Below are 24,624 nucleotides of genomic sequence, written 5' to 3'. Positions count from 1 at the left end.
CCACTCTGCTACACCCTTCAACATCACTCTCATCAATGCTTTCGTGTTCTACGACATATCCCTACTACACTATCCGTTCTCTGAGTCAATGAGTTACACCGTCGTCAAATCTTCGTCAAAGAATACATTCTGCACGTCCAGATCATCGTTGATTCATCCTGCATGTTTTTCGTTCCTGGCTGACTGCGCCCACACCAGGCGCAGTCAGCAAACTTGGCGATACATGGCTGGGGATTCGTCTGACGGACTTGCGCGACCCAGGGGAAACCGTCCAACTGAAGAACGTTGTTATAATAAATCTGAGTCGCCGCACCCGCTCTACTAAGCGGCAAACGGCCCACGCTGAGGTGCATATGCGAAGACGTGGGGACACGAACCTCTGAAGGAACCTGCGACGCAGATGGTGTGTACACGCGCCGACGACTCTGCAGATCCTTCGCGCATCGCATGGGTATCTCAGGCTCACATGTTGCTCGTGAGCGGACATGACACGAGTGGGAATTGCTGGTTAATCACCCGAAGGGCGCGGGGCAGTTGTTCTCTCCTGACGGACTTCAGGAGAGAAGCCAAGGCCGCCTGGGGCAAGCTGGTCAAGCGCGTCGCCCTGTTCGTGTATTAAGACATCCAAGAAGTTTGGTACTCAAGCAGAGCTAGCTTCAGATGCTTGGACTACGATGGACTAGAGCTATCGAAGCGGCGCACCTGACTGTGGATAGCTGGATGGCGTCCTCTGACTCTGAATCCCAGTCTTATTCTGAGTTCGCGGCCGACAAAAATGAATGACAGTTGGCTCTGGCGTGCACCCCATCCAGCCACCAAGTGAGTCGCGCTTTCCATCGACGCACTTCAGCTGTCGACGCTTGATGGCAGTGGAAGTTGTGGGAGCTGTCGCTTACAGCTTGATTCGCTTTCTGTCCCGAGCCCTTCGTGGCTACAGGGGCGGGATGTGCAGACGCCAGGAAAGCGAAATAGGAGATGAAAACGGGGACGATGAGGCCGCAAAGCTGCGGGTGCGCATCGAAGCGATCGAAATCCTGGAACTGAATCGGATGGGCAGAAATTGTAGTGAGGCGTGTTTTAAATTGGGACAAGAGATATAGTCTACCCCCTCACCAGGACAGTGACACCTGGACCAGCCAAAGCTGCTCTCCCGCAGGTCCATGTATGCTGTTATGTGTGCACACAGTACATACCAGTGGCAGTGCGGGGCCATGCGTCTGCAGTTCTGCCTCCGGCTGCCGGATCCTAATGGGCTATTGTGGCCAAGGTACGTCAGTCGGTCTGTGGACAGTCGCTGACGTGCTGTCTGACCCAAAGCCGGCTCAGGGTCAGTCGAGACGTGTTGCATCCGGAGGGTCGCCGAACGCTACCGAGCTACGGGACGGTAGACATTTCAAAGAGGACATGAACGGCATGGCGTCATTGCAGCCCTGCGGGGTCAGATACGGAGTGGTATTCAAGCCAAGACATACCTATCACTGTACAGGTATCCCAGAACCGAGGGCGGTATCGGCTTTGAGAGCGTCGACATGAGTCGGGAATGCGCAGCCATTCCACATGTTCTTCGACTGCCACTTATTCAGCTTCATTGCAGGAACAGTTGCGCAGACCAAATCGCACTGGCACGCCATTCGATCGTCCGTCGGGCTGTCACGCAGCGATGGAAACGCCGTACCTGTATGTTGCCAGAGCGCGGATGGCCCTACAACTTTCGGCCGCACATCCGCGGTGGGGGCGTCCCGTGCGGGCTGTTCGGTGGGCTAGACAGGTGCTATCAGCGGCCACCGTGGCAGATGGATGGTAGACCCCCTGTGTGGGGCGGTGGGCGGACGTCTGGATGCAAGTCGGTCAGCGCTCATCGCAGGAAAGACGGTCTGGAGTGACAGAACGGTGTAATATTCTGCACGGGAGCCATCGCAGGATCCGACGCTTCCCGGTCGCAGTCGTCGAGGTCGCTCCCGCCACAACTCGAGACAGGGCACGCCATGCCCCCCGCGCGCCATATAAACGTGCGGAGGACGTGGGGGACTGCAGGCAGCCAACATGAAGCGCATCAGCCTGCACATCCCGTCCACTCCTTCGCACTCTCCCTCCACGGACAAGTCCAAGGCGGGGACGCCTCCGACGGACATTGTGCTGCTGCCTGTGCCCGCTGCGGGGATGCGCGTCAAGGGCGTCCGCACCCTCGTCCGGCGCCTCCGGGGCGCCATCCAGATCGTCGCCCGATCCAGACATCACCAGTCCCCGGCCGTTGCCGCCCTCGTCCCCGCCCCGCCACCGTCCCCCGACCTATTCGCGCCCTTCGTTCCTTCCGTCCCCGTCCCCGTCGACCTCGCCCTCTCCTCCAAGCACAGCGACGACTCCCTCACCACCACCTCCGCCCAGAGCAGCGACAGCCGCCATCCCTCGCGCTCCTTCTCTAGCGCGCCGTCCTCCTTCTTCGCCACCGCTGTAGACCACTCGTCCTCTCTTGACGCGTCCTTGAACGTGCAAAGCATGTCCGCCGACGAGTCCTCGCTCGCGCAAGGCCTACCAGGCGACGCGTCCTCGTATGCATCGGCGGTCCCGGAGGGTCAGTCCGTTGAGCTCTCCGAGCCCTCGCAGGGATCGCTCCGCGCCGACGACACATCCGCATCCGACTTCTTTGCTGGGGAGTCCGAGTCCTCGGATGCAGAAGGTGATGATGGAGACACATCCCAACAAGCAGATGCCTCCGAGCCGAACACTCGTAATGAAGAACGCTCGTCCACGCTAGACGACGCCCAATTCGGTACGTCAGAGCATACTCCCGACTCAAGGGATCCTGCAGCAAGTCCAGCCATTCGAGAGAGCACGGAGTCGGGCGTACCCGACCCGTTTCTCGAGGACGACCCCGAGGATCCTCCAGTCTCCTCTGAGCAGCCTCTTGGGCAGCCCGCGGCGGATCAGCCACCTGCAGGCTTGTCCGTCGACGAGACCGCGCAGTCGCTCGCCGCCGCAGACGAGGTCACGCTCGCACAATCACCGCCTCCGGCTTGGCCGGTCTCCGTACCCAACACCGCCGTCGACTTCAACAAGGCCGTCCCGCCACCGCCGCACACGGACGACGACGACGACGAAGACGATGAAGACACCCCCGAGCTCTACCTCCCCGGGCTCGTCCTCCCCGCAATGTTCCTCCCCATCCCCAATGTAGGCTCCTCTTATTTCCACCTGCTCACCTGGTGGCTGCCCGGACGTCATGTTTATTATCCCTGTACAATCAGACGGACCCGTTGACTACGCTGCTGATCAAATTCATCCCACCTGAGAGCCGCCCCCACCGCGACCTGAGCGGCAACTGGCAGGGCGCCGACTTCAACATGCTCGTCGTGAGTCTGAGTCGCGTGTGAGCTCGTTGAGACCCGCCAGTGACGCGTGAGGGCACAGATGACGAACAGTTGGCGTGCACTCGCGAAGATGGCGCGCGACCGCCTTGTCGAGACAGACCCAGAAGACCTCGACCTGGTCCTCTCAGTGAGTCAAAGTCGTGCGCGCCCGGACGCGACGCTGGCGTGCCGGTGCCTCTCGATGCTAACGCGCCCCGCTCCCCCGGCAGCTCTGGTACCTCCGCCTCTCGTGCCTCGCGCGCCTCCGGCTCTTCAACCAGACCGCGGCGGAGTGCACGAACCTGTACACGGTCCTGAACGGCGTGGAGCCCGCGGCCGCGCGCGAGTGGCTGTTCGAGAAGAAGGTGCCGTTCGAGCTCGAGGTGCTCCATGCGCGGCTCAAGTACTGGACGGCCGACCACATGGGCTACCTCGACGCGCTGGCGGCGCTGTTGGCGGAGTGCAAGGCGCGCGCGCGTGCGGCGGACGGGAAGGCGGACTCGATGGGCGCGGGGATGTGGCAGGAGCGCGGCGCGCGCGTGTGCCTCATCATCGCGTCGCAGCTGATCGAGATGAAGGTGAGCCTCCGCGGACCGTGCTCGGCGGGAGGGGCTGAGGGCGACGCGTTCGTTGTTAGGACTTTGCTGCTGCGGCTAGATTGCTTGAGCCGCTGTGCAAGCAGCCGGGCGGGGTCACCGCGCCGCAACTCCAGTCCGCGGTGGGCAGGATATACGTCCAGGGCGGGTATATCCGCATGGCGACGAAACACTTTGCGGAGGTGTGGAACGACCCGACTGCTGAGCCGTCGCTGAAGCATATGAATGCGGCCGTGCTCGCTGCGGCCGACGGCGACTGGCCGAAGGCCATTGAGGAGCTCGGGAAGATGTTGGATGAGGACCCGGAGAACTTTATTGTGCGTCATATAGGCTCGGAGATGGTGTGTGTGCGCTGACGGAGCTGAAGGCTATCAATAATCTTTCCGTCGCGTACTTGAGCCAAGGGAAGATACAGGAGGTATGCACGAACCGTCTTACATGCAAGTGCAGTCGATGTGACACTGTAACAGGGTATCCGGGTACTAGAGGAAGCCATCAAACTCTCTCCATCCACCACGCTCGCCGCAGAGCCTCTCCTATTTAACCTATGTAAGCCCTTCCATGTCCCCGCCTTGCCCGTCTAACGCGATCACAGCGACAATGTATGAGTTGCGATCCACTGCAGGAGCAGATAGGAAACGAAGTTTGCTCATTGAAGTCGCGAAGTGGGCAGGCGACGGCCTGCGTACGACGTGTCTGAAGATGCCGAGCAACTAGGGCCTGCTGTCTGCGGAGTGTGCTATGTATGATTGTGGATATATGCTTTTAGCTCTTCAATTATCTTCTCCGCACCACTGGCAGCTGATTCCTGAGGCACGACTTTGCGGAATGACACAACTAAAATACCTGAATAGGAAGAGCGCGAGCCTTCTCCTTGTGCTAGAAATTCGTTCGACACGCGGGTCGCTCGAGCAGTTCTTGGGATTGAGTGGGCCACGTGATCGTGTCTACGTAGACGCCTCTGAGGAAGCGCCGATCGCCTGTTGGGCGCCTTCAATCCTTCACTGACCTCAGCTGTGGTCCGAGACCTGGTCGCCGCCCACTGCACCGACCGCGCCGTCCGTCGCAACGGGCAGCGGCTACCTCGAGCTTGTCGACAATCCACCAGTCGACTCTCTCGCACACCATCACCACCCTGACGCTGTGAGTTATAATTCGTTTGAAGCGTACAGACAGTTACTCACCCTTCGGACGCGCGATATGTAGCATCTCATTTTGCTCGCACCATGAGTCAGCGCAAACTTGGTGCTAAAACCTCTCTGCCCGACGACCCAGAGTGGATTACCTTCCCTCGCTCCGATGGAGACGCGAAACTTCTGCCGAAGAATACGGAACGTATCGTCGACTCATCAGGGCAAGTCAACTTCATGCGCCCCGTCGGCCTCGATGAGAGCGCGGCCATTAACTGGCGTGTCGGCGTGGGTTCTCAGGTTGCCATCAAGCTCGATTACCCTGGTGGGTCGTCTTCCCGCGTGCATGGCCTGCTGCGTTGACCGTTGCTACAGAGGGCCCAAGTTATGTCCTGAAGAATTGGCCCGACGGATACCAGTTTTACGATCACAACAAGGGCCCCGCCCCTTCCCCGCGACACGATCCATATCTATGTGGTGCGTCTCTTCCTAGCCCCCCCAACACAAATCTCATAGCTCCCCAGGATCTACCCTCGTCAATCGCTTTCGCTCGATCAACGAGTTTATACCCCACGCCGTCTGGCTAATGACCGACGAGACCTTGAACCGCGCCAACTGCGAATGCAAGTACTGCGCGAAAAAGCCCCAGCGCGTCGTTACTGAGGTCCTCGCTCTCCCTTCCGGTCCCAGGCGCGGATCGTCCACGGCCAGTAGCCCATCCAAGTCGATCCGCCGGCATCGCGAGGTCCGAAAACCCAGGCAGTACGCGCAGGTGCGTCGCGCGCCCAAGCCCGTCAAGACTGTTCGTGCGGGGCCAGAGCAGTCGCTCGTCCAGGAGCGTGATAACGATGTCAGACATTCGCTTGTGACAGGAGAGGCGGGTGTGTCTAGATGGCACAGGAAGGGAGAGCTGGTGTGGTGCGCGCTCAATCCGCCGATACGGGGGGAGAAAGAGGACGGCTGCATCCAGTTTTGGCCAGGCATCGTCGATCGCGTGGACGTTCACACCGACGTCCTAAGACATGAAAACGCTATAGATGCTGCACTGGAGAGCATGCAGATACACCCTGCAGAGCTTGATCCAGGAACCGCATCGGGCGAGGACAATTCACCCGTTGTGTCGGGAGATGCGACCACGAAGCCGCCCTGGGATGTGCGCCAGTGGTATTCCTACAACGTCAAGCTCCTCGCAGTCACTTCCACCTGCGTCGTATCCGATAACGAAGTCCTGCCTTACCTCGCATATGCCCCATCGGAACAGCTCCTCGGGACTTTACAGGACCAACTGCAGCAGATCATGCACACAAACGCGATTGCGGAGATGGACAGTGACCTCACCCGTACATTCCTTTTCAGCCCCATTCCCGAGAAGCAGGATGCGCAAGACCCGTTCGCAGGTCCTTCTACGGTCTTGGTCCCGGACTTTGCACGCTACAGGGAAGCCGTCGTCCCGTTCTCGCTCGCGGTACAGATCGCATCAAACGTTGCCGGGTTCTGGGGCCCCACAGACGAGTGGGAGTGCAAGTTCACCATTCCGACAAACACGCCGCCGCCGCCGCCGCCTCCCGAACCTCGCCCACATGCCTCTACACCCGCGCAGGAGTCTGATGCCGGCCTGAGCTTGGAGGCGCTCCTGACACAGGCCGCGGAGAATAACGCTGTGGACGTCAGCCATCGGGCCACGGCGCAGAATGTGCAGATCAACCCGGACGGGATCTACCGCCCACAGGGCATGTCGGACGAGGAGTTCGAAGAAAGGCGCACGCGCATGCTCGGCCAGCACCCCGTGCCGGCCCCAGTCGTCACCCAGACGCGCTACCAGGGCCTCTGGTGGGGCGCCGAGCGCATCTGGACGGACGAGCTTGTCCGCCTGAAGCTCGCGCGCTGCCAGTTCGCCCCAGCGGGCACGGATGTCTTCTACCCGCCCGCGGGCCCGAGCGCGTCAGGGCGCGCGCATGTGGAGGACAGCGGCTACACGGAGGCCGTGGACGAACGTGCGTTGGGAGCGGCGGAGAAGGGGCTGTTCATGCTGCTGGAGGGCCTGTTCGTCGTGGACGTGCCGAACCAGGACGGATCCGGCACGACAAAGGAGTGTCGCGCATGTGGACAGCTCTATGAGCTGGCGGACGGAGACTGGGAGGACCCGATGGAGCCCAGTCAACCGCCACCTCAGGCCAGCGGAAGCAACAACGGCAAAGGCAAAGAGAGGGCCTCCGATGTAGGAGCGGGGGCTAATGGTAGTGTTGCTGTATCGCAGGGACAGTCAGGACCCTCGTTCATGCCTGGACCATCCCCTCTGAAACCCCCACCTCTGCCCAACCCTGATCCGACCGTATCCGTGGCAGACACTGCACACGCCGCCCTTGCACAAACGACACAAGGCTCAGGCAAATTCAAGGCGCAGACTGTCGGCAGCCAGCTCTCACATCCTGCAAACTCGGTGCCGTATCCGCTACCGAGACCACCAAAGGGCTTCAAGTTCCACCGCATACACCCGCCTGGCCATGAGGTCGTCCTCTCGCTGCCTCTCATTAGCGGGAGGTATTATCCCGGGCTGCTGGAACATCCTCTCATGCAGCCGCTCATCGACAAGGCGTTTGATGTCCCGTCCTCGGATGGTGGGTTGGAGAAAAGCAGACATCTCTGGGCTATGGAAGGATTGGTCGCAGGGGTGCACCAGTCCATGGACCCGACCATTTGGAAGCCGTCACGCACGGTGCTGTTTAAGGACGCGGATGCAGAGTCGAGAAGTCATTTCAAGGCTCTGTGGGAGGAGGTCAAAGAAAGTCGAGTGCAGATCGACATGTCACAGTATCTCAATCCCGATGCGATGGACGTGGACATGTACTGAGCATGTGTAACATATATTGACTGCTTTGCTATCTTGTCTGTTATATCGCCAATCTTGGGGCTGCTGATTGTTCACCTCGCACACCGTGTTGTGTACTTAGTTTCAATCCATTCCATGTATCGTATACCGTCCACGATGCAGTGAAAGAATGCATGCAGAGTGAGTATGCATAAACGAGTGTAGATGGACACGTCGACGATTATAGTGGATATATGTTGCAAAACATCTGCGGTATCGACCGCGTTCCTATGCCCTAAACCCACTCCTCACGTCTGGCGACTCAATACGTACATGCGCAGATCTTGCCAGCCTAGATGAAACGCAGTTAGTAAATATGAACAGCGAGGGACATACGTTGACAACGTACCTCCTCCAACTCGACACATCACCCGCTTCGACTTGCCACTCGCCCCAGGGCGGGAGAGCGTCGTTAGCTTGCAAGTCACAATCTTGGTCGTGAGAGGGCCAGCAAACGAATATTGCGCGCGTATCTCGTCATTCTCTTTCGGCGTCCCGCGCAGCGGGGGGTCGTTGCGCTTGATGATGAGGCCATGCGCCAGGGAGTTGACGACGTTCGCGATCTCCATGTCGAGCGGATCGCGCGTGCTCACTGGGACGTACTCGTAGACGGGCACACCGCTCCCGTCGCGCTCCCCGCTAGGAGTGCCCGCACCCGAGCGGCTCGGCGGGCGCGAGCCCTGCCCGGGGGTGCGCGGACTCGCGGACTCGCGGAAGCTGGAGGGAGGCATGGACAGCCGCGGCGTCGCCCGCATCGCCTTGAGGATGTCGGGCGTGCGCGCGCCGTCGGCGGAGGTACGGAAGGACATCGAGCTGTCGGGGCGGAAGTAGTCCATGCTCGTCCCTGGGCGGGATGCGGACATGACTTGGACGCTCGGGATGGGGATCATGGAACGGCTGGGCGGGCGCGCGGGGATGACGCTCCCGCCGGGCGTGTGCGACCGCGGGCTGGTGGGCGAGAACGCGCGCTGTAGGAGGGAGTCGTCGCCGTCCCGCGAGGTGTCGGAGGGCGACGAGGACATGGAGCTCCAGTGCGGCTTGGACGGCGCGGGGATGTGGCTGGGTGTCCTCAATCGCGAGCGAGGTTCCATCGGCAGGCCTGGCGTCTGCGCCTGCGACCGTGACGGGGGACGGTAGGACATGGGGAGGCCGGGCGTGTTCGAGCGCGAAGGTGGGCGGTACATAGAAAATGGGGTCGTAGAGGATTGTGCGGTCGATACGGAAGACGTCACGGGGGACCAGGGCCGGGAGGAGGCCATAGAGCTGCGCGACGCGCTGCGATTGTACAGTGGTGGTACAAGGGGTATGTCGTCGGACCGCCGGTACATGCTGGACGATGTGGACGGCCGACCAGGAGACAACTTGACTGTGCCTGAACGGTCTTCATCCTGGACTTTCGTGGAGCTATTCCACGCGGGTCGGTGCTTGAGCGTTGTATTCATCTCCATCCTCTCGAGCCTCTTCGCGGACGGGGACGACTCGGGGGTCAGACTGTGTGAGTGCTTGTGGGAGGGCGTGACTGGTGTTACTGGCTGCGTGCTTCCGCCCATGAAATGTAACATCGAGGCACGATGGCGGAGCGACCGCCCAGGTTCAGAGGACGGGACGCGCTTTGGGCTTGCGGGTGCCGTTGGCGTCACAGCTCCGGGGGGCGGCTTGTGCGATCCACCACTAGTAAACTTCTTTGCGAATCTGCGGAACGGAGAAATGGAACGAGAAAGCGTGTTGGAACTGTGTGTCCGTTCCTTTGACGATCTCTCCAGCTGTGGTGTTTGCAGAAATCCATTCTTTGGCCGAGACTTGGACGTCGTGCCGGATGTACTGGAGCCAGCTTCACTTGAGGCGGCACTGATATCTTCGCCGGTAAGCACGCGCCGGACGGCCCCCATTTCAGCATCTGTTCGGGCTATTCGCTCTCTGAGGTTGTGCCACCGCTGTGTGGACTCTGCATGTCTTCTCAAGCACTCGCCGTTCTTGGTGACGCGATCTTGGACTCCCTTGTCGATAATTGAAAGAACTTTGGTAGTGGCAGGCATGTAGTGTCTGGGACGCTGTCAGCTGTGAACTCGGGCGTTCCAAGTGTGATACCCACTTCTTCTTCGCCTCGAACGAATCGAGGAGTGATTGGAACGTATCAAAGCTCACAGGCGACTTCTCAGAGCGAACAGAAGATACGGAAGGGGTTCCCGCATCGTTCAGAGCACTCTGTACCTTCCATATAAATTCCTGCGCGACATTGAGTCGGATTGCGTGATAGACAGCAGTGAAGGCACGCACCTGACAGCGATTGACTGCCTTCTCCAAACTTGACATCATTCCATCCGCCTGGTCGGTCACTGTTCGGAAGACAGTGAGCCACTTGTCTTCCTTCAGTTCCTCGCGCAAAACCTGTATCTCCTTCTGCAGCGCCTCCCATTCTGACAACATCGCGGAATGCTTTCGCAGCAAGAGGGTCTCCTCGCTGGGGACATGGCCGGACGCGACCGAGGTCCTGTCGCCGGCCTTGAGCAGCGGTTCGAGGGAGCCGTTTACGGACTTGATGCCGGCGGTCACGGTCTCGAGGCGTTCGTCCAGGCTGGAGAGAGACTGATCGATGACACCGGATGCATCCTTGGAGTCGGCCGAGGACTGCGACTTGTGTCGCAGCTCCTGGATTTCTATACGCGGATGAGCGGACGTCCCGCTTATGCGGCGGAGCGACGTACCAAAAATGCGCGTCTGGATGTCCGAGATGGAGTATGACAGTTCTGTGATACGGGTCGAGAGGGCGAGGAGATGCAGGGCTCTGTGCACAGCGTGAGCGGGAGCGGAGAGGTGGGAGGGGATGGTACGCGTACTCTTTACTCTTGTCGGTGCTCTTGAGCTTCATTAGTGAGCGGCTGGCGGTTATGGTCATATCCTCTGAGGCCGTAGCATGAGTGATTGGTATTTCCGAGATAGCGACGCGTCACTGACCATCATCCTTCTTGTGGGACGAGGAGGAGGAGGAGCTGCTGGTGGAGGATGTCGAGTTGAAATGAGAGTCCGAGGGCGAGGGCAATGCATGCTTGAAACTGTTCTGAGAGGGCGACGAGACTAGACTAGGCGACCGAGATATGCTGAGAGAAACCATGAGAACGAGCGGGGCACGAGAGCAAGGAGGAGCGAAGGGGATGGGTCGTGGAGACGGCGAAGCAGACAGTTCGTTGGCTCAGAGGATCCGCCGAGGCTCGGGTCGCTGCTGAGACGGGTGGGTATAAGCAACACTGGCGAGGGGGGCACGACGGATCCTCTGCCGCGAGAGAGACGAGTAGACGGGACGCGGCGGGGACGGGCAGGGCAGACGAGTTGGCGGGACAGAGAAACCTCCCAGCCCGCGCGCCGTATCACTCCCAGGCGCCCGTCGCACAACAGCTCCGCGCGCAACCTCTGATGCCATTCTAGCTACTAATATACATCCACACTCAGTACGACCGCACTTTCGAAAAATGGTAGCCCCGGTCGTGCTTCAGCGGCACCGGCGACACCTTCCCGCTCTCAAGGTTCACCGAGTCGTACGCCAGGAAGTTCAGCCGGTTCCAGCGGCCCAGCGGCCGCGACCGCAGCTCCAACGTCATCTGGAAGGCGTGTCGGTTCGTTGAGCCTGAAGGCCGTGGGTCGATCAGAGACTCGATGTGCACCGTCGTGCCGGTCAATCGCCAGCTGCCGAGGCTCAGGCCCTGCACTTAAGGTCAGGATCGCCGCGCTCGTGGATCGGCGTGGCACGCACCTTGATGTGCAGTGTGGGCTTCAGAATTGGGATGATCTCCCGCGGTTCGGCCAAAGACAGCAGGGAGATTACCTGCCCGTCGGGATAGAACCGCCTGGTCGAAAGAGTCAAGCATCATACCTAACGCGGACGAAGCAGACTTGCCGGGACTCACAAGAATCGGTGGTATTGTACCATGTGTACGGGCTGGACAGAAAGGTGAGTTCCGCCATCAGCACTCCTACGAGTGAACCACGTACGTTGATCCACGAGGTCTCGCTGACTCCAGTTCGACTGGAACGAAGTCTAGTTAGCGAGAGATCCTGCATGACGTAGAGTAGAGCGAATTCGTTACAGGCTTTACTGTCATCTGGCAACTTGATGTTTACAATTCGCCCACTCACGCAAACCGACACCATGCAACGAACCCGCTCTATTGAAGATAGGATATGTACATACGTGTAATGACATATTGCAATGTAGACACCGTCCAAGCGAATACGAGGCTGCTCAATGTACAGCCGCCTATGGTCTCCCTGGAAGTCGTTCAGCAGAACGGCCAGCTCCTCAATGTCGGGCAGTTGTGGAGGCTTGTAGATAGCCTCCACGAATTCCCTGTAACAGTATATTAGCAGCGCTATAACCTGGAAGTATTTCTTATGTACCTCCAGATGCTCGTGTCTATTGTCAGTGCTCGAGCTCGACGGCTAACCAAGGCGAATCGTTCTAGTGTGGTTGTGTCGAGTTTGCGCAAGACGACAAGCAGCACCTCGATCGGGAGCCTTTGTATCCAAGCAGGCTCCCGTTCATCCTCTGGCAAGAACTCTAGATCGTGTGGCCACTCAGTCATGATGCTAGCAAGGGAGCCCTGCGGCACCGCATCTCCCTCCTTGGCTTGGACAACAGCAGAATGAACGTCCAGCGCCTTCCAGTTGTGCACAATGTCGTCCAAAGAGTGTCTCTTGGAGCTTGACGAGGCCTGTCCGGGCTTCTGAGCGGCAGGAGGAATAGGATTGACATAGAACTGCGCCTCGATCTTGTGGTATGCGCGGTCGACGTTGGAGTCCATGCGGAACGCTGTGCGGTAGAGTGCGAGGGCCTCGTCGAGGTTGCTCTGCTGCTCGCAGAGCACGGCGCGCCGGTAGACCTCCACTGCCCTCTGGAGCTTCGGGCCAAGCGGCGCAGACGTCGTGTCCGTGAATCGGGGAACATGGACGGGATGATAGGCCTTAGCGGGATGCACCGCGGTCTGTGGTACGTCGGGTGACTTATCCTTCTGAAGAGCCTCTGGGCCATTCTGCTGCGAAGGCGCAGTATCCGACGGTCCTTCGGGTTTGGAGGGACCAGCGTGTGCTGCCGCCTTCTTCCTGCGCACTTCCTCCTTCCATTCTTCACGAAATCGTGCGAGGTCCTCGGCTGTGTTGGGAGACGATGCAGCAGTCTGAGCTGACATGAGCTCCGGCGCTGCTGGTGTTGGGTAGGATGCGAGCAGGTGAGTCGGCGGAGTGCAATGGAGGCTGCTCACACTGAGACTCACCCGCTCCGTCAGCACATATTATGTAACGCACAGCGATCGAGATTCCTCCGCCATCGAGATCCCCGGTCCGGCGAAATTGAAGGGGAAATAAGCTGCCCTGATTTGGACTTAGCGGCCGAAATTCGGCTGTGTGCATCTCCACGTCTCCGCGCCGTGCAGCCACCGCCCTCACCCGTCCTCCTCCCGCCGCTGAGCTCGGCCTACCCAGAGGCCGCCCCTCCCCAGCACAATGGAGAGCAACAAGGACGAAGCACTCAAATGCCTCGCAATCGCCCAGAGACGCAGGGGCGCGGCCGACCTCGCGGGCGCACGCCGCTTCTGCCAGAAGTCTCTCGCGCTCTTCTCGACCCCCGAGGCGACCAAGCTGCTCGAACTCATCGACGCCGACTCCGCCGAGGCATCGTCGTCCAGCTCCAGCGCAGGCTCGAGTTCCAGCGCGGGCCAGCCGTTTGCGTCGTCGGCGGAGGCGCACCCGTCTGCGGCGGGCGCACGACACCGGCATAACGGGTCTGCTGCGGGGGCGGGCCCAAAGACGAATGGGGACGCCAAGAAGGCTGAGGAGGAGAAGAAGCGGGAGTATACGCCGGAGCAGGCTGCGGTGGTCAAGCGGGTGCGGGCGTGCAAGGTTACAGAGTACTATGAGATCCTTTCAGTGAAGAAGGATTGTGAGGAGGCGGATATCAAGAAGGCGTACCGCAAGGTATGTGTATGACCCCTCGTCTGTGTGATAGCCTGTGCTGATTCTGACTGCTACAGCTGGCGCTTTCGTTGCACCCTGACAAAAATGGCGCTCCAGGAGCAGACGAAGCTTTCAAATGTGCGTACCGAGTGTTTGTGGTCTGAGTGCTCCATTGATACGGTGCCTGCAGTGGTATCAAAGGCATTCCAAGTGCTCTCAGGTGCGTAGTCAGGCGTTCGGTAGAGTTTGTCTCGAATCGTCTGACACGCCGCACGCAGATCCGCAGAAGAGGGCCGCCTACGATCGCCACGGCTCAGACCCAGAATCACGCTTCAGCGGCATGTCGTCTGGTGGTCGTGCACCACCAGGCTTTGCAACTAATGGGTTCGGAGGTGGCGGATTTGAGGGTGAAATCAGCCCTGAGGAGCTGTTTAATATGTTCTTCGGTGGCGGCGGTGGTCCATTTGGGGGTGGCGGATTTGGCGGGGGCCCTGGTATGTCATTCACAGTATTCCGAGGCATAGGCTCATCGTCTTTGCAGTCTTCTCAGCTTCGTTTGGCCCCGGTGGATTTAGAACGACGAACGTCCGGACCAACACGCGACAAGCACCACCACAAGCTGCAGAGCAACGATCAACCTTCGTCCAATTACTCCCGCTCATCCTCCTATTCGCGGTCTCTTTCCTCAACTTCCTCCCCAATTTATTCTCCGCACCCAGCACTCCGGACCCGCGTTTCTCGTTCTCGCCATCGCTGCGGTACAACATGGAGCGGCAAACGAGCAACTACGGCATCAAGTACCACGTTAACACGGCCGAGTTCTCAGGACACCCGATCGCCGCTGAGGTGGCGCGCAACGGAGACAAACGCGGGCCCGAGCTCAGCAGGTTCGAGAAGACGGTCGAGCAGCTGTTTACGCAGGACCTGTACGCGCAGTGTCAGCGCGGGCTGGACCTGAAACAGCGGAGACGGGACCAGGAGCTCGGGATGTTCGGGCTCGGGACGGACTGGGAGAAGGTGAAGAGGATCGAGGCGGAGCCGGTCCCGAGTTGTGAGCAGCTCAAGACTATGGGTCTCATCAAGTAGGTGATGGACATGCGTGTAATGTATCGGGACTGGCAGGATATAGACCACCGTCGTACTCATTGGCCGTTTACTTATTGCTCATGTCTATGTTCATGCATTTGGTGACTTCATCGTGGTCGTGTGGCCAGTCTGCGGGCGAACGTGGAGTACAGAAAGCAGTCAAATGCGGATTGCGGCGGGGGGTGACACGACAGTACAGCGTGGATCTATGCCTCCTGCTTGGCGCGCTCGAGCTTGAGGTAGAACTCCTCCTGCTTTTGGACTGGAGGGATGTATGAGCACTTGCCCCGGGGTGGAGAGTGAGTTCGCTGGGAGTCTTACCGGTCTTCAGGTGGACGCCATACCTGATGGAGGGTCAGCAAGCGGGAAAGCACGAAGCGCGACGCGGAACGGACCAGAAAGCGTAGCCTGCGCTGACGCCCATGCCGAGGGAGACGGTGAGGTCGAGCCAGAAGCGCTTCCTGAGCTTTCCGGTGATGGGTGCGATGGGCATGGCGGGTGCGAGGACGACGGCGAGGACGGCGGCGAGGACGGCGAGGACGGCGGCGAGGAGGGTGCTGGTCGTTGGGAGAGCTCAGCGCGCGAGGGCAAAGCCGGAGGGGGCGCCACGGGATGCAAACAGCGGCAAACACAGCCTCGAGTGCCCCAGGTCGTCGATCGACTTGCGCTCGCCGCATTCCAGACTCTCCCAGCACCGCGCCCACCAGCCCCGCTCAACATCGTCCTCGTCGCCCACGCGTCGCCGCCAATCTGCATCTACTCACCCACGCCCACCAGCCGACCGACGCCATTGCGATGGACCAGGACGCGTCAGGCTCAGGTGGATGGCGCTTTGCCCAGTGTTTCGGTGACAAGGGTGATGTCGAGGATATCACAGAAGGTCCGTGGCCTCGCCCCCGCCGTAACGCCAGTGGGATCACTGCTGACACGCTGCCCGACGCTCAGCCGACATCATCTCCGCCGTCGAGTTTGACTCAACAGGCAACTATCTTGCAACAGGAGACAAGGGTGGACGCGTCGTCCTCTTCCAACGTAACGAGTTGGTGCGTAATGCTCCTTCATCACTAGCCTCAGCTTTCTCATCGAAGGGTCATTCGTGGGCCACAGAAAAAGGGCTGCGAGTACAAGTTCTACACCGAATTCCAGTCCCACGAACCCGAGTTCGACTACCTCAAGTCCCTCGAGATTGAGGAGAAGATCAACAAGATCAAGTGGTGCAAACGACAGAACGCCGCGCACTTCCTCCTCTCTACGAACGGTGCGAGATGTCGCACGACCGTTCCTTACAGCACACTCACAGACGTATACAGATAAAACGATCAAGCTATGGAAAGTGTTCGAGAAGTCGTTGCGGGTGGTATCCGAGACCAACATGCACGATGGCCAACAAGCTCTTGCACCACCAATGGCCGCACAGGGCCTCAAGCTTCCGCGCATGACACCGCAAGACCAGATAACCGCCGCCGTGCCACGGAAGGTCTACTCCAACGCACATGCATACCACATACATTCCATATCCGTCAATTCTGATCAGGAGACGTACATCTCTGCAGATGATTTGCGGGTCAATCTGTGGAACCTGGAGGTCAGCGACCGCAGTTTCAGTGCGTCGCCAGTCCACCATGGATCGATGTGCATGTGCTGACATAACACTGCAGACATCGTGGACATCAAGCCAGCGAACATGGAGGAGCTGACAGAGGTCATCACGGCGGCCGAGTTCCATCCAAACCACTGCAACCTGTTCATGTACTCGAGCTCAAAGAGTAACATGAAGCTTGCGGACATGCGGGAATCCGCATTATGCGATCGACATGCAAAGCGTGAGTGTATTCCTGTCCTCTGACGGTCGGTGAGACCTTACACTGCGGACGGCAGTGTTCGAGGAGGAGGAGGACCCATCGAATAGGTCATTCTTCTCCGAGATCATCTCATCGATCTCGGACGTGAAGTTCAGCCATGATGGGCGGTACATTCTCTCGCGGGATTACCTATCTCTCAAGATCTGGGACATCAACATGGAGTCGAAGCCGGTTAAGACCATCAGCATCCACGACCACCTGCGGGGGAAGCTCTGTGACCTGTACGAGAACGACTGCATCTTTGACAAGTTCGAGTGCACCTGGGGCGGGGACGACAAGTGCGTATAGAGTCATGCGTGTGTGAATCGTGCGGCTCATGGCTGTGTGGCAGGCATGTGCTCACGGGGTCGTACCACAACTACTTCCGGATATTCGACGTCGACGACAGCGGTGACGTCGTGCTGCAGGCAGACAAGTCCGCATTCAAGGCGAAGAAGATGGGCGGTCCTCTTCCTGGCAACAAGGCCGGCGCCAAGAACGGCGTGCGGCCCGGGGGTCTGCGAGAGAACATGGCTATGGACACGCTTGACTTCAACAAGAAGATCCTCCACTCCAGCTGGCATCCGAGGGAGGACACCATCGCGGTGCGTGGGATCTGCCCTGTCCTCTTTTGCGAGTCATCTCACGACGATGTCATAGATTGCCGCGACGAACAACCTGTTCCTCTACAGCGCGGCGTGAACGCCACGTTGTATGCATACCCCCCATGCCCTGCATGCACATGTCTCCCTATGATCCATGCAAGCCGTCCCTCCTCGCACACCTACCCGTCGCCTGTCATCGCCGGCAGAGCCGAGACTGACGCACAGAGATACCGAGACCAGAATATATCGTCATCAGACGGACTGCCCCTCCCCGCATTGCATGTCTTCGTGCATATCGCCGCCGCCTTGCTGTCCTTTCCCTCTTCTTCCCTATTTAGCGCTCATTCTAATGGTCCATACCACCCATTCCTCCACGCAACGTCATCATGGCTCTGCACCGACCGCATCCTACTACTGTATATATTTACCCGTGCGTCTCCCCTCGGTCTCTCTCGTCCCCTCCGTCGCTTGACTTGGCTGCACATTGCGTCTGTCTGTATCTTACCGCTCATCATCACTCGTTACCGGCTGGGGAAGTAGAAGCAAAGAATGTACATTGAAGATCGAAGTAAATAAAGGCTGTCACATATCTCGGACGTCGTATGGTGCTACATATGGTGTGATTGAACGTAAGTCTTCGTCATTGGCCGATGCCAGCGCAGTCTTGTGAGCAAAACACTTCGTCACTGAGTTTGCAAGCAGGAACATTCAAGATCTCGCCTCTTGATAGAAATGTTCCGTCCATTCAAAACATCATCCTTGAGGCAAAGATATGCAAGGTAGACGATCTGCTGAGGACGGGTGAAGCAATATTGCCGCGTCGTTTAACGCCTGGGTGGTGGGTCGTACACACCAGACGTAGATATACACGGCATGTCATAGGTAAGGCACTTCAAGAGCACATTGTGAAACATTGGAGGGTTTGAAAGTCGTCGATTGAATGAGTGGTCGTTGAGAACGACTGTGAGATTGCAGAGCGGCAGGATTTTATGCTGGCAGTACTTACGTAATCCTGGATTTCCCACCGCCTCTGCGGCCTCACGAAGCCCCAGTTCTCCAAGCAGTCGTAGTACTGTCATTTATGCACTCACTGACAGTATCCAATCAAGGCTTGGGTGCAATAAGAATAACATTACACTACTGGACAGTCCCACAGCGTGAGGGGTAGAGTACAAAGGAGTGGCGAAACAACGAGTGGGGACGCGTAGTACATACACTAGTCCGATACAAGCCGGCGGCCGCCCGAGTATACATTGACAATGTCCGCTTCAAGCTGGGATGTGAATAAGAATGGATGCAGAGGATGCGTGCTAAATTATAGCGGACGGTATATTGGAACAATCAACTGTACTACGTGTCAACAAGAGATAGGGAGTGAGGTGCGCCAGTGTACCTTGAACAGACAACGCCCTTGGGGCGGAGGTGGACCTCAGCGGAGGAGAAGGGAGACCACGGCCAAGATAGAGCCCGTCAGGGCGGACAACAACACTACATCCAAGCAATTTAGTCGGCGATGTACTATGCTCTGATAGATGAGCTTGACGTACCAGGGCCGGTGTTCGTCCTGCTCAGGGCCCCGCTGCTACCCCCAGAACTGCTGCCATCCGTGCTCGACGCTCCAGCGGGCGACGATCCCGTGTGGGTCGCTTGCACTGATGCTATACCATATGGTCAGTACCTGATGCTACGAACAAGAAGAGTCGACGCACCAAGAGGCAGTGGGTGGCTCGAGTTGTCGTTCGTCTCAACGTACGCGTTTGACAGCGGCATGTCGAGGCACTCGATGATCGGCGTCATGTTGTACTTGGGCGTGTGCGCGAGCGCCTGCGGGAGGATGTAGCCGGTCGCGACGTCGACGGTCTGCTCGAAGAGGTCGTGCTCGAGCACGATGAAGCCCGTGTCAATCTTGGTCGAGTTGCCCATGATCGCCTCCCAGTTGTCGAGCACTTGGTAGACGTCCGTCGAGCCCGCAGGGATGCTCCAGTCTGTCCATGGCGCACATCATGAGTAGTACTCTGGTGGAATACGAGAGGAACTCACCGTTGGTGTCGAATGTCTGCGTGGTGCTGATGCGCGTCCATACGATGGGTATCAAGTTCATGGCTGTCGAGATCGCACGCACGCGGTCGTCGATGTCGCCGTACGGCGGCCGCCAGTAGAGGGGCGTGACTCCGAGGGTGTCCTTGATGAGCTTCTTTGTCCAGCCGAGCTCCGCGATGACCTGCTCGGTCGTCTTCGTCGTCATGTACGGGTGGCTCCAGGTGTGCACGGCGACCTGGTTGCCGGTCATGAACTCGTCCTGGAGAATGGCGGGGCGCTCCATGATGCGCGAGCCGATGGCGAAGAAGGTCGCGCGCAGGTCCTGCTGGGCGAAGTACTGCAGCAGGTTCGGCGTGTACGGCGAGGGCCCGTCGTCGTACGAGACGCCCCACGAGTTTTTGGTCGGGCATGCGGCGACGTCCGTCTCCCGCGTGCACCCGCCGCAGGTCCACCAGCAGTTGGTTGACGCGTTAGCGACCGCGGCGGTGTTGTTGGAGCACGCGCCCGGGTTGGTGACGGGGATGTCGGGGATGTCGACGTCCGAGTTCATGACCTCCTGGATCCATTGCTTCACCAGATCTGAATCGGTCGGCGGGGTCTTGTCGAGGGCCGGGTAGTTTGACGGCACGGGAAGGGCTGGGTGCTGAATGAGAAGGGATATGCATCACGGGCACGTGTGGTATATACGCACCGGAGGGGAGGCCAGGAGCATTGGGTACCCATGTCTGCGTCGCGCCGGCTTGATAGGTGGTCGACAGGGCAATGGTCGACTGGGTCTGTGTCAGACCCGTCCTGATTCCCGAAAGCGGGATGGCGGTGGGATTGACAGAGATGAGGGAGAATGTGAGAGTGGACGGAAGAGCTGAGCTTGAGGCTATCCCGCTCCCTACCACCGCCGTGCCGCTGCTGCTGGCACTCGCGGCGCCGCCGCTGGCGACGCTGGTTGTGGTTGGGGCCTGCCGTGCATGGTGAGAGACGGCGTTGTGGGCGGAGACCAGCGTGGGGAGGAGGACGGGGAGGACGGGGAGGACGAGGAACTTCATGGCGAACGGCCGGGTCGTGACGGTTCGTAGAAAGGAGAGGAGGACAACGGGGCGAGGAGAAAACTGGCGGAGGGCAACACTTCACACGGACGCATTCAATACTGACGAACATTCGGAAAACACTCGCCCTTCTCCGTCCCTCCAGCAGCCAGCAAAGCATCTCCGCCTCCGTGCGGCCGCCGACACCGTCAGCACGCACAGCAAGCTCGAGGCCCGCAGCGGCGTGCACTGGCGAGTGTATGTTCAATGTATGTTTGTGGAGAAAACACGACCGTCTCACGCCCGCCGCCGGCGATCATCGTCCACAGGTCCGAGCAGACGCCCAGCCACCCCGACACCAGCACCCAACGTTTCATTTCGCGACACTGTTCACGACTGCGCTCACGGAGTCGCCTCTCATGCCAGGATACCTCCCGGGCGTACAGATCCATCGAGACGCACCGCCCCCCCCTTCGGGACAGACGTCAGAAAGCTTAAAAGCATATCAGCACTAGCCGTCCCACGTACGGGCGCGGCGCGCAATACACTGTCGATCGCCAAGACAAATCCTCTCATATTGCCCATGGTCAAAAATGAAGTGCCGCTTCTGCAGACAGGCACAGAATACAGTCCTCGCATCCGAGAGACGGAAGCATCCTCACAGGAAGAACGTCCGCCGTGTCGTCTCTAGTTCCGGCTATAGCAATACCTCGAATGAGCGCACTCATTGCACGGAATACTAACAAACGCACCTTCCACATCCAGAGGAATTCGTCCGTCGCAGGCGGCCCGTGCTTCTGCGATTGGCCTTGACTCTGGGCATCTTCGTGACCGTCAGGCACTTCGTCGGTCTCCATATCGCCCGCAGCAGTTTGTTCGCTGTCCGGAGTCTCCCCAAAGTCGTCGAACTCGAGCGGCTTTTTCGGTTCCGCGTTGTTCGTCACAGCGGGCAGCCCTTTCTTGAGCGAGCGCAACTTCAGGGTGAACCGCGGGCCGATCTCCTGCAGGCCGACCTTCTCCGTCGAGCGGAATGCATACCTAGAGGCCCATCAGCAGGAGTGTTGTGTTTGGCTGCCAACGAGTGTAACGTACCGGTGTCGTCTGAAGAACAGAAAGTCACGCTGATTGTGCAGAGTGACCACTTGCCGTCCCTGGAACTCAGGCATGGGTGGGAACAGGGTCTGGAAGAGCCGTCCGACGGTGTGCCCGAGGCGTGTCACGAAGCCGTTCAGCACGAGCTCCGGGAAGTGGTCTGTTGATCGCGCGTGTCCCTGCATAGACTATAAGCGGTGCGTTCAGATGATGCGGAGGCAACTACGAACGTGGATTTTCTTCGAGAGCTCGATGGAGGTTAGCTTGAAGTAGGCGGTGGGGCCGTTCGGAAGGTATATGAGCGTGATTGCGTCTATATGCTTGCGAGATGAGCCATATGCGTGGAGAACAACACTGGATTGACTTACTCGGCTTTTTCGTGTCCTCATTCACAACCGCCATATGGCTGTACCCTCGACCAGCCGCCCAGCCTGCTATCCGCCCCATCTCGAAGCCCTTCCCCTTCTTCCGCCTTATAAACTCCGCCCCAGGCAACACATTGACAAGCTCGTCGCAAAAGTCATATGTCACGCGGGTCACCCTCGGAGACGTGGTGATGAGCACCTTGGGAGGCACGCTCGGGTCGACGTCTCCAGAAAAGTACGACGCGAAGGGATCGTTGGCGAGGTCGGCTGCGGATTCATCTTGAGGTTGTTCTTCTGGTGGGTGGGCAGTGCCGTGCTCTGCGGGCGCAGAGGAGGAGGATGCCTCCGGCTCGCCGTCCGGAACGGAAGAGGACGATGCTACCGGTTGTGCGGTGAGGAAGGACGGGTCGAACACCCGGGTGTTGTCCAAGGTGCGCGGGACATTCTGCTCTTTCCGCTTCTGTTGGGTGCACGCTAGTAAGTCAGATGCGGACGGGTGCTCGGGAAGTACACACTTTCTTTGCTACAGGGTCGGAAGCTTCTGCTTTTGCGAGGGCGAGCCGACGCTGCAGCTTGTCCTGGCCCTTTTGCTTCTTCTGCTTCCTTGCTATCTCCTCTCGCTTGACCTTGTTCTTGATGGTCGACGGCTCGAATCTGCTCGAGGGCATGATGGGCAGAGCGCAGGCAGCGGCGGGTGCTCGCGATCGAGCGGGAGGAGATGAGAGGAGAGACGCCCGTTCGAAAGTTGAAGTTCCCACGGCTGTACACGCCCACACCGGCGGCGGCGCGACCCGCCTCACGCCCGCCCTCCTCACGCCCATGCGATCTCTCCAGCTTTGCGCCCTCCTCTGGCTCACCGCCTGCGCACATGCTCTCCATCTATACCTCGACACCGACGAGAGGCGCTGCTTCATCGAGGAGCTTCCCACTGACACGATTGTAGAGGGTGGGTGGCTGTCTCACATCCGCGCTTTCAGTGCGTGCTCATTCGAACGCCTTGGTCGTCCCTAGGTCACTACAGAGCGTTGGAATGGTCGGAAAAGGATCAAGCATACGTCGAGAACCCGGAGCTGGGGATTCTTGTGGAAGTAGATGTACGCCGAACACATCTCTCCGGGAGCGTGCCACGTTGACCATAGTCCCTAGGAACTAGAAACGAGCCATAACGTCGTGAAGACGCGCGGGCCACCGGAGGGCCGCTTCACGTTCACGTCGCACGAGGCGGGCGACCACTCCATCTGTCTCTCGGCGTCGTACCCATCAACGGGCTCGTGGCTCGGCTCAACGCACGTCCGCCTCTACCTCGATATCGTCGTCGGCGCGACAGCCCCAGACTCGGAGCACGACCGCACGCACGTCTCGGAGCTCTCCTCCAAGCTGCGCGACCTCAACCTGAAGCTCGAGGACATCCGCCGGGAACAGCAGTACCAGCGCGAGCGCGAAGCGAACTTCCGTGATCTCAGCGAGCAGACGAATTCGCGTGCGGTATGGTACAGCCTCGTGCAGATCGTTGTACTGGTTGCGACGTGTGCATGGCAACTCAGGCATCTGAGGGTGCGTCGTTCTGTTGTTCACCTGCCAGATTGCCGTTTGATTTTTGCTGTAGCGATTTTTCGAGGACAGGAAGATGCATTAAGTCTGGCCTTGATGCTGAGCCATGTTTCATATGTATACAATCTGATTCATTTGGGTCTTGCACTGAAATCGTTGTTGTCAATGGCGTGGCTGAATGTGTCATTTACCATCACGAAACATTGGTGACATGTGAGTATGTTGCCCACTGGAAGCATGAACCCATTCACTCTCATCATCAAGAACTGAGAAGTCATGCATGATAAAGGGATAGCAATTTATGCTGCACATCCTCACAGCTAGGAGGAGTTGCTTTTAGCAATTTGGTAGGTTGTCATGTGGGACTTCACACAAGTCCCTTGTGTCATGGGTGGTGTACTGGACAGCTAGGCTGCACCTTGGAAGTTGAGGATTGACAAATGGTGCTTTGTTAATTATATTATATTGGGCCAGAATCTTCGTCAATGTTCTAAACATGGACCATTGCTAATTCAGCCAATGCATTGACAAGTACAAGGCTGTCTTTGGCTCAAAGGCAGAGATGATGAGCATGCAGAGGGTAGTGTAACAGTGCAAGAGTGCTGGGACATTGTATTGATGTGCTTTGGACTTCCTAGAAGGGACAGTTTGTCTTGGATTGGGAATTGATTGGACAATGTTGGACACTGGAGACACTGGTCAATGTGAGACTGTCCTAAATGGGGCAAAAATCCTCTCACACATTGTGACCATTGAGCTCTGATTTGGGGGTACAACAAATGTCAACCCAGATGTCAACTTTACAGTGAGGTATAGGGCCCATCTCAAAATTATCACCCTCAATGAAGGGTCCTTGCCACTCTCTCAGGTATTCATCAATGTGCTCTGAGTCCTGTGACAGTCAAATCCTAGTACAGTCCTTGCACTCCTAGAAAGGTTTAAGTCATCTCCTTGACTGACTTCAAGAGTGAGGTTCAGTGAGAGAAGGTTCAATATCACTGAATAACATTCCAACATTACTCTCACTGTTGGTGATACTTCATTACCAATGCCTCAGTAATCATGTTGTGGTGCAAGTGCCAATCCCCAACTCCTTGGTGGGACATTCCTACCTCAGCATCATCATTTAGGAAGCAG

At 58.4% G+C, this 24,624-nt stretch overlaps 10 protein-coding genes across 10 annotated transcripts; 5 read left to right on the top strand and 5 right to left on the bottom strand.

Annotated features, from left to right (window-relative positions):
* The first annotated feature begins 1,963 nt into the window (after window positions 1-1,963).
* C8Q71DRAFT_483076 (uncharacterized protein) lies at window positions 1,964-4,671 on the top strand. The gene is made up of 8 exons (XM_047918839.1): window positions 1,964-3,171; window positions 3,246-3,350; window positions 3,409-3,495; window positions 3,578-3,925; window positions 3,985-4,260; window positions 4,311-4,361; window positions 4,414-4,492; window positions 4,539-4,671. Exons 1-8 carry the CDS (start codon window positions 2,044-2,046, stop codon window positions 4,658-4,660), a joined length of 2,196 nt encoding a protein of 731 aa, XP_047781902.1. The 5' UTR covers window positions 1,964-2,043; the 3' UTR covers window positions 4,661-4,671.
* Window positions 4,672-4,934: 263 nt separating this feature from the next.
* C8Q71DRAFT_483041 (uncharacterized protein) lies at window positions 4,935-8,057 on the top strand. Its single transcript, XM_047918838.1, has 4 exons — window positions 4,935-5,086; window positions 5,150-5,398; window positions 5,449-5,550; window positions 5,598-8,057. The coding sequence occupies exons 2-4, from the start codon at window positions 5,170-5,172 to the stop codon at window positions 7,922-7,924; spliced, it is 2,658 nt and encodes an 885-aa protein (XP_047781901.1). The 5' UTR covers window positions 4,935-5,086; window positions 5,150-5,169; the 3' UTR covers window positions 7,925-8,057.
* C8Q71DRAFT_482912 (uncharacterized protein) lies at window positions 8,058-11,315 on the bottom strand. Its single transcript, XM_047918837.1, has 7 exons — window positions 10,898-11,315; window positions 10,780-10,843; window positions 10,648-10,727; window positions 10,220-10,599; window positions 10,035-10,168; window positions 8,292-9,985; window positions 8,058-8,234 (listed from the first exon to the last, which is right to left on the bottom strand). Exons 1-7 carry the CDS (start codon window positions 11,052-11,054, stop codon window positions 8,191-8,193), a joined length of 2,553 nt encoding a protein of 850 aa, XP_047781900.1. The 5' UTR covers window positions 11,055-11,315; the 3' UTR covers window positions 8,058-8,190.
* Window positions 11,316-11,336: 21 nt separating this feature from the next.
* Window positions 11,337-13,348, bottom strand: C8Q71DRAFT_746458 (uncharacterized protein). Its single transcript, XM_047923074.1, has 6 exons — window positions 12,335-13,348; window positions 12,129-12,284; window positions 11,930-11,963; window positions 11,845-11,876; window positions 11,691-11,784; window positions 11,337-11,640 (listed from the first exon to the last, which is right to left on the bottom strand). The coding sequence occupies exons 1-6, from the start codon at window positions 13,120-13,122 to the stop codon at window positions 11,386-11,388; spliced, it is 1,359 nt and encodes a 452-aa protein (XP_047781899.1). The 5' UTR covers window positions 13,123-13,348; the 3' UTR covers window positions 11,337-11,385.
* C8Q71DRAFT_746453 (DnaJ-domain-containing protein) lies at window positions 13,335-15,082 on the top strand. Its single transcript, XM_047923073.1, has 5 exons — window positions 13,335-13,906; window positions 13,963-14,023; window positions 14,076-14,105; window positions 14,164-14,379; window positions 14,427-15,082. The coding sequence occupies exons 1-5, from the start codon at window positions 13,436-13,438 to the stop codon at window positions 14,969-14,971; spliced, it is 1,323 nt and encodes a 440-aa protein (XP_047781898.1). The 5' UTR covers window positions 13,335-13,435; the 3' UTR covers window positions 14,972-15,082.
* Window positions 15,083-15,545, bottom strand: C8Q71DRAFT_746452 (uncharacterized protein). Its single transcript, XM_047923072.1, has 3 exons — window positions 15,367-15,545; window positions 15,293-15,315; window positions 15,083-15,233 (listed from the first exon to the last, which is right to left on the bottom strand). The coding sequence occupies exons 1-3, from the start codon at window positions 15,462-15,464 to the stop codon at window positions 15,178-15,180; spliced, it is 177 nt and encodes a 58-aa protein (XP_047781897.1). The 5' UTR covers window positions 15,465-15,545; the 3' UTR covers window positions 15,083-15,177.
* Window positions 15,546-15,651: 106 nt separating this feature from the next.
* On the top strand, window positions 15,652-18,014 carry C8Q71DRAFT_746449 (protein phosphatase 2A regulatory subunit PR55). Its single transcript, XM_047923071.1, has 8 exons — window positions 15,652-15,851; window positions 15,917-16,014; window positions 16,079-16,229; window positions 16,282-16,575; window positions 16,630-16,794; window positions 16,850-17,111; window positions 17,165-17,417; window positions 17,473-18,014. Exons 1-8 carry the CDS (start codon window positions 15,767-15,769, stop codon window positions 17,512-17,514), a joined length of 1,350 nt encoding a protein of 449 aa, XP_047781896.1. The 5' UTR covers window positions 15,652-15,766; the 3' UTR covers window positions 17,515-18,014.
* A 514-nt stretch (window positions 18,015-18,528) lies between these two features.
* Window positions 18,529-20,772, bottom strand: C8Q71DRAFT_805821 (uncharacterized protein). Its single transcript, XM_047925988.1, has 5 exons — window positions 20,149-20,772; window positions 19,458-20,093; window positions 19,127-19,402; window positions 18,965-19,075; window positions 18,529-18,905 (listed from the first exon to the last, which is right to left on the bottom strand). Exons 1-5 carry the CDS (start codon window positions 20,498-20,500, stop codon window positions 18,847-18,849), a joined length of 1,434 nt encoding a protein of 477 aa, XP_047781895.1. The 5' UTR covers window positions 20,501-20,772; the 3' UTR covers window positions 18,529-18,846.
* A 188-nt stretch (window positions 20,773-20,960) lies between these two features.
* Window positions 20,961-22,671, bottom strand: C8Q71DRAFT_821155 (Brix-domain-containing protein). Its single transcript, XM_047926195.1, has 6 exons — window positions 22,452-22,671; window positions 21,940-22,396; window positions 21,802-21,884; window positions 21,572-21,750; window positions 21,232-21,517; window positions 20,961-21,176 (listed from the first exon to the last, which is right to left on the bottom strand). Exons 1-6 carry the CDS (start codon window positions 22,602-22,604, stop codon window positions 21,138-21,140), a joined length of 1,197 nt encoding a protein of 398 aa, XP_047781894.1. The 5' UTR covers window positions 22,605-22,671; the 3' UTR covers window positions 20,961-21,137.
* A 50-nt stretch (window positions 22,672-22,721) lies between these two features.
* Window positions 22,722-23,743, top strand: C8Q71DRAFT_746441 (emp24/gp25L/p24 family/GOLD-domain-containing protein). The gene is made up of 4 exons (XM_047923070.1): window positions 22,722-22,882; window positions 22,948-23,030; window positions 23,083-23,490; window positions 23,543-23,743. The coding sequence occupies exons 1-4, from the start codon at window positions 22,756-22,758 to the stop codon at window positions 23,570-23,572; spliced, it is 648 nt and encodes a 215-aa protein (XP_047781893.1). The 5' UTR covers window positions 22,722-22,755; the 3' UTR covers window positions 23,573-23,743.
* The last annotated feature ends 881 nt before the right edge of the window (window positions 23,744-24,624 follow it).

This window comes from Rhodofomes roseus (genome assembly GCF_022264815.1).
Source record: "Rhodofomes roseus strain CIRM-BRFM 1785 chromosome Unknown C8Q71scaffold_5, whole genome shotgun sequence".
Classification (NCBI taxonomy): domain Eukaryota; kingdom Fungi; phylum Basidiomycota; class Agaricomycetes; order Polyporales; family Fomitopsidaceae; genus Rhodofomes; species Rhodofomes roseus.
This window is presented reverse-complemented; position numbering and strand designations above follow the sequence as displayed.